A 13,098-nucleotide genomic window follows, 5' to 3' on the forward strand; every position below is an offset into this window, starting at 1 on the left:
TTTTTTTTTTTTTTAATAATCTATAGGAAGTGAATCTTATGATTCACAATATTTAGTATTGTGGAATTGATTAATCTCTATCTTATTTACACTAAATGTATCACTTTTTGTAAATACAGGACTTTGAGTCCATTTTCTATTGTCAGTCCTACTCAAACTATGGAAGCTTTCCCTCCAAAAAGTAGCTAAGGTAGGATTCTGCATCTAGGAACTTGCAAGATGGAAAAGCACATGGAACCTGTCATCATCTTAACTCACTATAGAAGAGCAAGGTTCCTATACAATTGTAGATTCCACATAACACAATCAATCAGCTTTGACCTGAGGAAGAAAAAAAAATGATAAGAGAATGATTGGAGGGAGAAAAAAAAAGTTATCACAATGAACCAACTGCAAATTATCTACCACCTCAAGCATCAATGCTACATAATGAAATATTGCAGATAATTTTTTTTAGTATTCTCCTAAAAAAAATTCCAAATCTTCATTAAAGTAGAAGAGCCTAACAATTTGACATACATCATCCAAAATACGATGCCTATCAAACTCTAACATGCATACTATAAGCCAATTAACAATGTGTCTGTTACAAAACCAAACCACCTTTCAAACCCAAGAAAAACCAGAATAAAAGGCTTCCAATAAGACCGACGAAGGGTACATACAAGAAATGTACATAACTCTACAGTGGAGGAGAAGTCACTAAGAAAGTCCTCACAAATTTTGTACACAATCAAAATTAATCCCACTTCTATCTTAACATAAAATACTTCAATGCTAAATAACAAAATGATACCAAAAAGTATAAAAATATACCTTAATATAAAAATAAAAAATGCCATAGGAGACTAGTTTTTTTTTTTTTTTTTTTTTGAGAGAAACCATTAAAAGCCAATTTGAATCATTACTCTCCACTTGAAATGAGACTAAATGGAAATTAATTTGAGCTATAAATACTCTGTGACAATTTGCTGTCATTTTATGTGGGGTTTGATACAGGACACTTAGATTATTGTATCCAAATTCAGAGGAATATTCTTGAAGGTATTTTTTTACAGTGAGGGAGACTCGATTGTGTTAATTAGAACACAATACTTCAACTCACAAGTGAAAACATTTATCATAAAATTAATTAATAAACATAACAACATAGGTATCACAACATCAATCAATAACAATAACAACTTTTTATAAAATCAATCAATAATCAAAACAACATACACTGATAACCTGAATAACACAACCCAACAAAGGGAGGCAGGTAATCTCAAAAGTATTATCACACAATCTTCAAATCAAAGGGTGGCCATTAGATGAATAATGAGTAATTATAATTAACAAATACTGCTCTTAACTCATGATAATGAACAAACTTGGCTAATAAATGAACAGAAATTATTATAACACAGTTTATGGCCTGATGGGTTAACATATTGAACAAAGAGTGGTATTCTCTTAATATTAGGAAATTAGAAGATTGATAATTTGGTGATATAATGTTAGTGGTAATTTGCCAATGAGTAATAATTTCTAATTTGTCACTGTTTTCAGTTTATAATCATAAAGTCATAATAACTGGAAACCTATTGATATCTATAGCCATCAATAGAAATTGTGAGTTTATAATTGCATCAACTCACTCAAACATTTGTAGGATAAACTCACATCAATTTCAACATGGGCCTAGTGGTTTTCAAGATATCTATTGTAGACGATCATTCACCTAATTTGAGAAACAATTACCAATATTTCCCTATGCATGCCATTATTAATGATTATAATAAATCAATATTAAAATTTTTAAAATAGGAGATTAGTTACATTGATAATCATGTAGAAGAAATTGTCTAAATAATGTAACTATGCAATTAAATCACTAAGCAAGCACAAATAAGAAAACTCTGTATCCATATAAAAGAATGGATAAATAAACCCATCAAACAACCTCACCCACATCTATGGTATCAACCTTCCCCAAAATGGCCCATTCATTCTTCCATCACCACAAAGAGGAAATCATCTATACATAAAATATATCCATAACAAAACAAACAATATCAGAACTAAAAAATAAATAAATAAATAAAACTATATCAAAACTAAATCTCCACAAACCATAACAGAACAAATAACCTAAAATAAAATTGGAAACAAAAAATATATAACAGCAAAATGGTCAATCCTAGGATCCCAAAAATATCTTCAAGATTAGTTACATATATAAATGTTTAAATTCTGTTTCTTTACAGTGAATAACCAAAACCATTTTCTTTCGTTGTTGTAATTTCTGTAATCTATAATAAGAAATAAGAAAAGAAAATATAATAGAAAAGGTTTATTGGAAAAAAAATCAAAACAAAACTGAATGCAATTCAAATACCTTAATATAAACCAATCCAACCAAAATATTCAAAAACTAAGTCATATTTCATACCCAGATCTAAGAAAAAAAAATTACCAGAACTACGTGATGCGGCTTATTTCACCATTAGAAAGTAACACAATTATTCCGATTCCGAAATGTAGAATGTGAACAATTGAGGAAGAAATACATTGAAATCGGAATATTCAAAGTTGAGTACTAACACCACCAATAAACAAAAGCAATATATTCATCCAAAAAGCATATGATAAACCCTAGAGCCAACCAAAAAATAAAAATAAAAAATAAAAGTAGATCCAAGTGATCTGGAATCTGATCGATACGAAATTGGTACCTGGCTAAACTTGAGGGCGTGCTGTATTGTTGACGGTGGTAGAAGCTTTGATTGTCTTACATCTTGACACAATTGGCGTACAGGTTTCTCAATTTTTTGCTCTCTCCATCTTCCGTGCCTTCTTTGTTTAAAGGATCGTCTAGGTATGGGTTTGCAAACCATTTTTGCACTTTTTATATCTTGTCTTTAGTAAAACGATAGTATAGATTAAAGGGTACTGAACCGGTGTAGTGTTTGGGTTTGAGATAGACGGTGTATTAGTGACACTGTAATTCAATACTCAAATGATATAACGATCGCTTTTGTAACTTTTTTACTGTCAACGTGTCAAAGTTTTAAGTGGGCATTTTTTCTACATGTCACAACCACCTTAATTATAGGAAAAGACTTCTGCTATTATATATATATAGACTAGCAGAATATTGGCTTGACAAAGAACTTCATGGTTCCATTCACGCAATGAAAACCATTGCGCTCACTCCAGGCAAAGTAGTGAGGCTATCGTGGCCTTTTCAGCATAAACTCAAAGCCCGCCCCGCATCCTTGTGTCACATTTCCCACTACAATCAACAACATATAAAGAGTTATTTTAATTTCATGCATATTTGAATTCAGTAAAAAATAAATAAATGCACACATTTTTCATGTTCCTTAAGGATCCAAATTGATAGTTTATGCTTAATAGAATAGAGATGAAGTTCAAACTTAGAACTGACTATTTTGAACTTAAATACATAACAAGTAGCAATACAAAGTAATTAACCTCACCTAGAGTGTAATTTAGGTAGAAAGGACCATGTTTGATGGCCCAATCAGTGTAGTTAAAGCTGAAGTTCCAATGGTAGGAGTCGCCCATGATGATCCTATTGGAAGTTCAGTATTATTGGGGTGACAAGGGTGACAAAAACCCCTGTTGGCCTTGCTAATTGCCATTGTGGAAGCAATTAGCAGCAATAGCATGAGTCCTTGTGCAATTGTGAAACCCATAGTATGATTTGCAACTTAGGATGAGATCTTCTTAAATTCATCGTTAGTCACGGCACTAAACAAGACATTCAATGCTCGACTATTGAAATTTGCAGCTTTGATCTCATTTTCATCCCACGACGCCGACATTTGCAAGCCAGTTTTCAAGGGTGAGTTTTACCCATGGGTTTGTAACATTTGGTAGTAGGTTTTGTCCATCCAACTTCGACAACCAGCCATACCTTTTCATCTAAAGGTTGTAAAAAAGCTCTCATGCGTACTTTCCAATATGCATAGTTAGTACCGCCAAAAAGAGGAGGGTATAATCAATGATTGTCCACAATCTATAACAAAAGGGTCAATGGATCACATAGTAAAGATTAGAACCTAATCAGAGTGTGCCCACTCTGATACCACTTGTTGGATTAAGATAGATTGACCCTAGTTAATTAATTCAATTACTCAAGCTGATTAATTAGGTCAAATTACATGCAAATCGTAGAGGCACCAACAAATCACCAAATAAACAAAATGTAGGGGAAATAAATTAACACAGTGATTTGTTGACAAATGGGGAAAACCTCTCGCAAGGCAAAAATCCCACCGGATGAATTTAAAGTCACAACTCTCAAGAATCTACTAATCAATAATCAAGTGGTTACAAGTATGAGGAATATTACCACTACCTTGGCCTATCCCAATATACTAACCTACAATTGAACCTTCACTTCAATACCCAATTGAACTTGATATTGTAGTAGTCTTCTTTCCTTTGTTGCACAAATTTCCAATCTGTGACTAACTCCTTTGCACGGATCCAAGTACGTGACTAACTCCAACAACTTGAATGGTTATTGTTAGTTGCAAAGTTCTTCACTTCATAAACGATGAAGATCAAGAAGCACTTGGTTACAAAACCCTAAAGTGCACAAACACAGTAGCTTCACACAGAGTATATGAGTTCTAAGTCTCTGTTTCTATGTATGATGACTTTTAAAATAAGCCTTATATATTACTAGGGTTGTAAGAAGAGAAACTCTAACCATTTAAGTCATCATGGCCCAAATTTCAGATTTGGAATTTCTAAAATCGTAGATCTCGATTGGTCGAGCTTGTGTCAAGCTTCTCCATTAATCCTCAATAGCAGCATCTGTCGAGCTTGTGTCGAGACTTAATGAAATAGTTTTTCTTCACTTGTTTCTTGGATCAACCTTCATGTCTTTAATGATATCACTTGCTATGTTTGAACAACATAGTTCTTGATACATTAAACCTAACTTAGATCTACCCAATTACAAGTAAAGTATGTTTTGTCAAAGGATTAGCCAATTACATAGAAAATATGACCCTAACAGAATCAAATCAGCATATATGGAGAGTTCTCAGTCGATGGTGGCTTTTTAAGCGGCTCTTTCTTCTAGTTTCCGTCAACATTTTTTATAGCTTTCTTGCTCTGGTGCTTCTTCAGCTAAGTCTTTAGACAATGTTAAAGTAATTATCTTGTTTTTAATATTCAAATTATATTGGTTGAGTACATGTTTAGAGACTGTGTTTGTATATGTATTAGTCTCTATTCTTTTATTTGAAAAACTATCACAGTTTTATTGCAGAGCATAAATAGAGCATTTACGCCGAATTCTTATTAAATTTAATCTCCAAACATGGTCAATCCTTCCAATTGCAAAAAAATTCAAAAGCTTTTCTATATGAAGTCAATATTACATCAAAGCATTGCATCAATGCTAGACTCTCAGCATATAGAAGAACACTTATTCTCTAATCTCATAGATTTATTTAGCACTCATTGCATATCTTTAGGTAATAATCGAAAAACAAATCTTTCTCGCAACAACTTTACAATGTAAATATGGGGAAAAAACCACTAGCTAGGTATAGAATGTAGCAATACAACTTCCTTACTCCTTCATCATCAATGCCATTGATGAAACAGTGGCATGACAAAGAACTTCATCTGCCCAGCATTGCAATGATAGCCATCACGCTCACCACAAGCAAAATAGTAGGGTTGCCACTTTTTCAGCACAAATTCAAATCCCTCACTCCTTCCTTGAGTTATATTAACCACCATTGTTGCCCTTCTCAAATCGCACGTTGAGAAGCTCCAAAGGTTTGGTAGCAAGTATACACTGTGAGGAATTATAATGTCGTTTGTTGGTGGATCATACTTGAACACTGCAACCACCACATTGTCAGCATATAAAAAAAATTAAAATAAATAAATAAAAAAAAACAAAGTTATAGCATTTGATATGGGGAACCACTGAGCCAGGGAAATATTAGACTTCGATCGTAATAAGTTAAGGCTTCTATTAAGGAGTTTCCTAAGTACACAAGTTAAAGTACATTTCATTCTCCATTAAATAATGTTTATATATATATTGGTTAAAATTCAAAACACACCCATGAAAGTTGGAGGGTTTTGAATTTTACACTCTAAAGCTTCAAAATTTAAATCTTACCCCCTGAAATTATATTTCATTTACATCAACAATCCCTGTGTCCAGTTTTTCCGTTAAATGCCACATAAGCTTGTCATTTGTGTTTGTTCGTCCAATAAAACGATGCCATGTGGCATAATGAAAATGACATGATATCATAAAATTGAAGTAATGCCATTTTATTTAAAGAATTAAACACACGTAACAAACTTATGTGGCATTTAATAGAAACTATGGACAGAAAAGCTACTAATTCAAACGGAATATAACTTCAAAGGAAAAAAAATCCAAATTATGAAATTTTATGGTGTAAAATTCAAAACCCTCCAAACTTCAAGGATGTGCTTTGCACTTTAACATCTCTTTTTTTTAAAGAAAAGTTAAAGTTTACCTACCTATTATTAGGAAAAGTACAAACAATCATAGTGAACATGATCTTGTAAATCAACACATTATCAACAGAATATTTTTCTTTTTGAAAGACTCATAACTCATATATGATTATTTATTAGTATTTCTTAATTGGTCTTCAGGACACTTGTAAAATGAACATAAGTTGATGATAAAACCTAGATGACACTTTGGCAAACAGTAGTAATAAACAAGGAATGGCAACTCACCTAGAGTATCATTTAGGTAAAAGGGGCCATTTTTTAGAGCCCAATCAGTGTAGTTAAAGTTTAATTGCCAATTCTTTGAGCCACCTACAACAATCTTTCTAGGTCCTGGTGTATCATTTTGGCTTTGGGGAGGGCCTCCTTTGAAAGGCCAATTGGTATAGTTAAAGCCAAAATGCCAATCTTTGTTGGCCATACTAACAGCCAACATGGAAGCAGTTAGCATCAAGATGAGGCTCAATGAAAAAGTGGAACCACCCCTATCTTCTACTAGAGTGCTAGTTGCAACTCAAGGGGTGAAATTATAGGGTGATACTATAAAGGAGACGGTGTAAAAATAGATGTTGGCATTGACAAGATGATGAGTTCATTGGTATTTATAGCCGTAGTGGTGAAGATTGGAGAGGAAGGTAGTGAGAACTTACCCCAAAGAAGGAAGGGAGAGTAGTGAGAAATGGATTGTGCAAAATTGCCAAATTGACATTTTTCAAGATTGGGTGGGTTAAAGATTCAAAACATAGAGCTAAGCTCTTTTATGAGAAATTATTAGGTCTTTCGATTGAAGTTCGACCTAATAATTTCTCCTATATAGGGAATATTTTTGAATGATTCTAGAGACGAAGTTTGATTGGAAAGACCTTTGGGGTTCTTACCTCCTTTTGGAAATGGGGTCAACCTAGTTTGCGAGATTTTCTTTAGATTTGAACCATTATTTTAGTGATATTATTGGTGGATTTATAACATAACATAATTTCTTTTATAATAAAAAGAAGGTTAAAATGAAAATAACACTTTATGAGAAATTATTAGGTCTTCTGGGTGGAGCTTGACCTAATAATCTATCATAATTAGGGAATATTTTTGAATGATTCTAAATATGAAGTTTGGTTCGAAAGACCTTTGGGTTTCTTTACCTCCTTTTGGAATTTTTTTTTTTTTTTTCCTTTGGAGAAACTCTTTTTGCTAGATTTTCTTTTGATATATATATATATATATATATATATATATATATATATACACATAGAGTTTTAACTTATGACATTTACTTCTGTGATTTTTACCCTTTATCATCAAACTAAATTTTTTTTTTCTTTTTTTTTGCTAGGTAAGAATTGAACCCTAGATTTCTTATTCAACCATTATTTTAATGATATTATTAGTGGATTGATAACATGATATAATTTCTTTCATATTAAAAAGAAGTTCAATATGAAAATAACTTTATATGAATGATCGTGATCCTTATTCTTAAATTAAACATTGTTTAGGTCCAAATAGGTCCTTCTTTACTATCCTATAGAATTAAAAAATATTATTAAAGCACTCAATTATCCAATAAGGAAATATCCTAAGAGCTGCAAATCTGCAATTGGGTTGGTGAAAACGGAAGGAAATTCTTCTTTCGACAAAAAAAGTCCAGAAATGCTACAAACGTTTTTCCATTATGAATAAATCTTTCTAAGGTAAGAAATTTGACCAAGGAAAAGTCAATGCTAAATGCAAATTCAGGGAAGGATTGCGGCTTTAACTGAAATGCACTGAGAAACGTGGGTGAGAACTAAGAACTGAAGTCTTAGAGAACTGGTTATCAAAAAAAGTCTAAAAACAACTGATCATACTTTGGGGGTGACGTGGTGATGATGACTTTATAGCGCAATCTCATTTCTTCAGTAAAATTATCGTGAAAATAGTTTCTTTTTAACTTTGCTTTAGTTCATTTGAGTCCTCTAACTTTCAAATTTATTCAATTAAGACTTTTTCATTAACTTTTGTTATATGTTGTGGTTAATTTTTCAATTTTAAAAATTTTTCTTCAAACTTTTAAATTAAAAAATTCAATTACTGATTGAAAAATATTTTCCAGATTTTTATTTTCAAAAAATTTTAACAAAAGTTGATGGAAAAACCTTTATTAAATAAACTTGAAAATTAAATAACTGAAATGAACGAAAGCAAAGTTAGAGGATTGAAATGAAACCTAAAGAAACTTAGAGGGTTAGTTTTGCATTTTAGCCTTCTTCTTTTTTTTAATAGAGTTTCAAATTATAGTCTCTACTCCTGATGATAGTTTGAAAAATGAATTCATTCTTTCATGTTTCAACAACTTTCTTAGTGATGATTAATAAAAATAAAATTTAATTTAATTTAATTTTTTTTTAAAATAACTTGTGGTGCCCTAACCCAAGATGCTCAATCATTTTTGGGCCAGGCTCCCAATTTACTTGTTTGGATGAGTATGGAATTTCCTACAATGGAAAAAACCTCCAAGAGCTAACCCAACAGCCCAAGGGGAGGTTCTTAAGCCTTCTCTATGTTTCGTACCCTTGTTTCTATGTTTCCCAAGCAGGCCCTAGCAATATTGAGCTAAAAACTTCTCTCCCTCTTTGGTCATTCTTCCCCATTCTCTCGTGTATCGCTCGTGTCTCCTCCAAAATCCAAAAAAAAATCCCCCAATTCTCTAGCCCGCTTTCCCTTTTATAATGCCCTCCTAGTGGGGTCTCAATGTTGATGTTTCATCCACTTTATCATGTGGACCCCACCTCTATTCAAGATTCCTAATCAAATGGAACCTTCTGAGGATTCTCTTGAAACTTGCACCTGACACTAAATGTTGATCGGCAAATGATTTCCCCCAAGGCACTATTGCTCATATCTGCTCAGGCTAGATTTGGTCTCCGGCCCATCAAGGGCTAATGGGTTGGGTCCCAACCTCATAATCATACAAAAGCTAATGGGCTGGGCCCCGACTTGATGCTCATACATAATCCAACTTTATAATTATTATTTTGGGTTAGTATTATTCACTAGGTGTTTTCAAAATGTATTAAAACCAGGACAAATATATTTTCTTCGAAAAAAAAGGACAAATATATTTGGGTCTCGAAAATTAGGGGCCTTGCTTCAACTTTTGAAAAATAGTTCTTTTCTTTTGGAATATTTTTTCACTTTTTTTTTTTTTTTTACAACAGATACAAGGGCAGATTTGACGCAAATTCTTTTGGCAAATAGAATTTAACTGTGATATTGATTTATAAGACTCAACTCTCAAGAGTATTTTAAATTCAATGAGTTATTATGACCCATATCTTGGGTCAAAATTTTGGATTAGACCAAACTTATATACCGCTAATTTATTTCGAGCTCTTAGTCATATGCTTTGGTGTATACTATGTGCTCACTTGGTATTGTTGTATAAATTATAATTTTAAATGAAAATGTTTTTTTTAGCGTCTTAACTCTAGAAGGTTTCTCCAAAAAAAAAAAAAAAAAAAAAAAAAAAAAAAAAAAGCCTCTAGTACATGACATATTGCAGTGAATAGTATTTTAAAGTTTTGAAATTATAAAGCTTTGAAATATTTACAGTTTTTCCAAAGCGTTCCAAATTTTAACTTTAATCTTAAAGTTTGTTCCATTGATTGGCAGTTTTTGCTAAAAAAAGCTTTAAAGCTCCTAAAACACTTTTTCCCCTTACAATTAGTGGAGAGGGGAACTAATCAAGGTTTTCCTTATTTAACGAATTTAATAATATTATTGAGTTACAAGACTTTCGACTACTTTTTTTTAAATCTATTAATATTGTGGGGGCCCTTTCGCACTATTGGGCCTTAACCCCTTCAGCTGCGCTATGGCCCTTTAGTCTGAGGTAAAAGAGTTGGGACTGGCCTTATTAGGGCTACGCTTCAGGCCAACTTGTGCACAAGTCAAGCTTGTTAGGACATATGTGATTCACTTGTTAGAAACATATGTCACTATTTTATATAATTGGCTAATCTTTTGACAAAACGTACTTTACTTGTATTTGGGTAGATCTAGGATGCGTTTAATACTTCAAGAAATTTTGTTTCAAGATCAAGTGTTGAAGTCATGCAAGTCTGTTCAAGATTTAAGCTGAAAAGTGTTTGTCATTAAAGCTCAACAGCTAGCTCGACAGCTAGCCATCTATTGAGCTTAAAGAGTTGTTCAGCCCCGTGGCTCGATAGCAACTCGACAGATAGGGTATCTGTCGAGGTTTATGAAAAACAGAATTTCAGTTCTGTTTTGACTCTAATTCGTGGTTATATGTTTGGACTTTCTTTTCTCATAACCCTAGACATATAAAAGGATTATTTTAAGGGCCGTCAAAGAGTTCACAAGTTGCACAAGTGTTGAGCAAAGTTTTTTTAAGCAAATTGTGACCGAAGACAGAATTTGCCCTAGTTCATCATTCTTGTGAAGAAGTTGCTTGTGCACCGTAGGGTTTTGTGACTAAGCATCTTCTTGATCTTTATCATTGGGATAAACTAAAGAACTTTGCAGCCAACAACCATTTCTAGTTAGTGATTGAAGTCGCGTACTGGGATCCGCACAATTGGTTAGTCACGTACTGGGAGCCGTGCATCAAAAGGAGAAATTGTCACTACAGAACAAGTCCAATTGGGTATTGGGGTAAGGGTTCAACTGTAGGTTGGTATAAGGTACTAGGATTCCTTTACTTATAACTGCTTGTTGTGATAATAGTGGAATTTCGAGAGTGGTGACCTTAAAATCACCTGGTGGAGTTTTTGCCGTGTTGGTTTTCCCCATTCGTAAACAAATTACCATGTCAATTTATTTTCCGCTGCATACTTAGTTTATTGGTGATTTGTTTGTGCTACCACGCGTTTGCATATTAATTAACTTAATTAATTCACTTGGCTAAATTAATTGGTTAATTTATCACAAGGGGTCAATTTGTTTTTGGCCTATCAAGACTAACCCAATGTAGACGCGTACTAGCATGAATGTTGTGGGCTAAACGTATAGCGTGGTCACAACAGGAACAACTATTACAAGTGTTATGGTAGGAATACAGTACAACTGGATAACTATGATAATAAACGTAATAAATAAAACTAACACTGAGAAGATATTAAACAAAGTCACGGCAGAATAATACAGCAAGTAGAAATAACACTACAGCAGAAAAGAGTAAATAACTTAATGGCTTCTGACCGAACAGTGAGCAAGTCACCCAATAAACATGACTAATAAAAATGCTAGATGATAGGTGTCGACACTCGGCCTCGAAAACGAGACAGAAAACTGCTCATCATGGGGCATTTGTTCGACCACCCACCATGGCAACGCTCCTATGCGCGCGGAACCCGTTGGAGGCCCCTCTCTCGAATGATGGATGTATGCGGGAAGTGTGTGTGGCATGGTTTGCACAGGGCTTTGGGCTGTCTCTCTCTCTCTCTCTCCCTCTCTCTCTCTCTCTCTCTCTCGGTGAAGGAAGGTAGGTCTACCTTTGGTATTGTGGCAGGATTCTGAGCCAAATTTTAAGCGATTACCAAAGGTAAGTGAAGTCACTACCAATCATTGGGTTTTTCTAAGGTATGATTGGTCACCTGTTTCTAGTTGATTTAATTACCAATCCTAGGCTAAGAAAAATGGCATTTTTCCTAATCTAATGGGGATGGAAAAAAATCTTGATTCTTAGGTCTAGAAGTTTGGTATGTGTAGGGAAGGTATTAGGCACCCCACAACGCCTGTCCAAGGACATTCCTTTGTTTTGATAAAACCTTAATTTTTGAAGATTGGTAGTAAAAAACATGGTTTTGGCATTCGCTTTCAAGGCTTAGCATGCATAGGGGTTTCGAGGTTTGGCTTTTGAATGGGTGTGGTCCCAATCTATGCTTTCCTAAGGCTTTCGAGCAAAGTGCCAGATTTCCCCGATGAAAATTTTCACAGCGAAAATTAAGCATCACTTTGCCTTAGGTGACACAAACTATGACAATCACATCGGAGGGGCAAGCACAATACAAGCACACCGAGTAGGAAAGTAAATGCCTACATCCTTAGAGCATGGCCCAAAATATAGGTACAAGAAAGTAAACAGGGGTCGCCATACTCTAGAGATGAGGACGAATGGTACACGGCATGATATACCTAATACAACCCATTTAAGAGAGAAATGAGGGAGGAAAGAAGAGGGTTTAAAAGAGTACATAACCAAATGGGAGAAACTAGACACCTAAACCTACTGAACATTGCCACTTGGCTTATATCGATATGCTTGCATCCTTGCCCCTTTTTGCTTGCACCTAGGAAACCGTGCCCTAGCTCCATGCATTCTTACTCCATGTGTGTACATGCAAAGGCAAAGACAAGAAACCAGCAGACAAGCAATGGAAAGAAAAGATTCAAAATGCATACAAAGGAGGTGTAAAGCAAATAAGCACGATAGATATGGTAAGCAAAGAACAAGAAAGCAAGCAAGCAAGCGAAAAGGCAAACAAGCAAGAAAGCAAACAAAAGTCGGTGTCCGCGAGGGACAAATGTAGGTTTGGATTGAATGTCCATAACTTCATTGTGTTGAAG

At 34.0% G+C, this 13,098-nt stretch overlaps 1 protein-coding gene across 1 annotated transcript; it reads right to left on the minus strand.

Moving 5' to 3' along the window:
* Nucleotides 1-5,613: 5,613 nt before the first annotated feature.
* On the minus strand, nucleotides 5,614-7,243 carry LOC115966818. Its single transcript, XM_031085972.1, has 3 exons — nucleotides 7,185-7,243; nucleotides 6,763-7,037; nucleotides 5,614-5,876 (listed from the first exon to the last, which is right to left on the minus strand). Exons 1-3 carry the CDS (start codon nucleotides 7,241-7,243, stop codon nucleotides 5,614-5,616), a joined length of 597 nt encoding a protein of 198 aa, XP_030941832.1.
* Between the last annotated feature and the right edge of the window lie 5,855 nt (nucleotides 7,244-13,098).

Source organism: Quercus lobata, chromosome 11 (assembly GCF_001633185.2).
Source record: "Quercus lobata isolate SW786 chromosome 11, ValleyOak3.0 Primary Assembly, whole genome shotgun sequence".
Classification (NCBI taxonomy): Eukaryota; Viridiplantae; Streptophyta; class Magnoliopsida; order Fagales; family Fagaceae; genus Quercus; species Quercus lobata.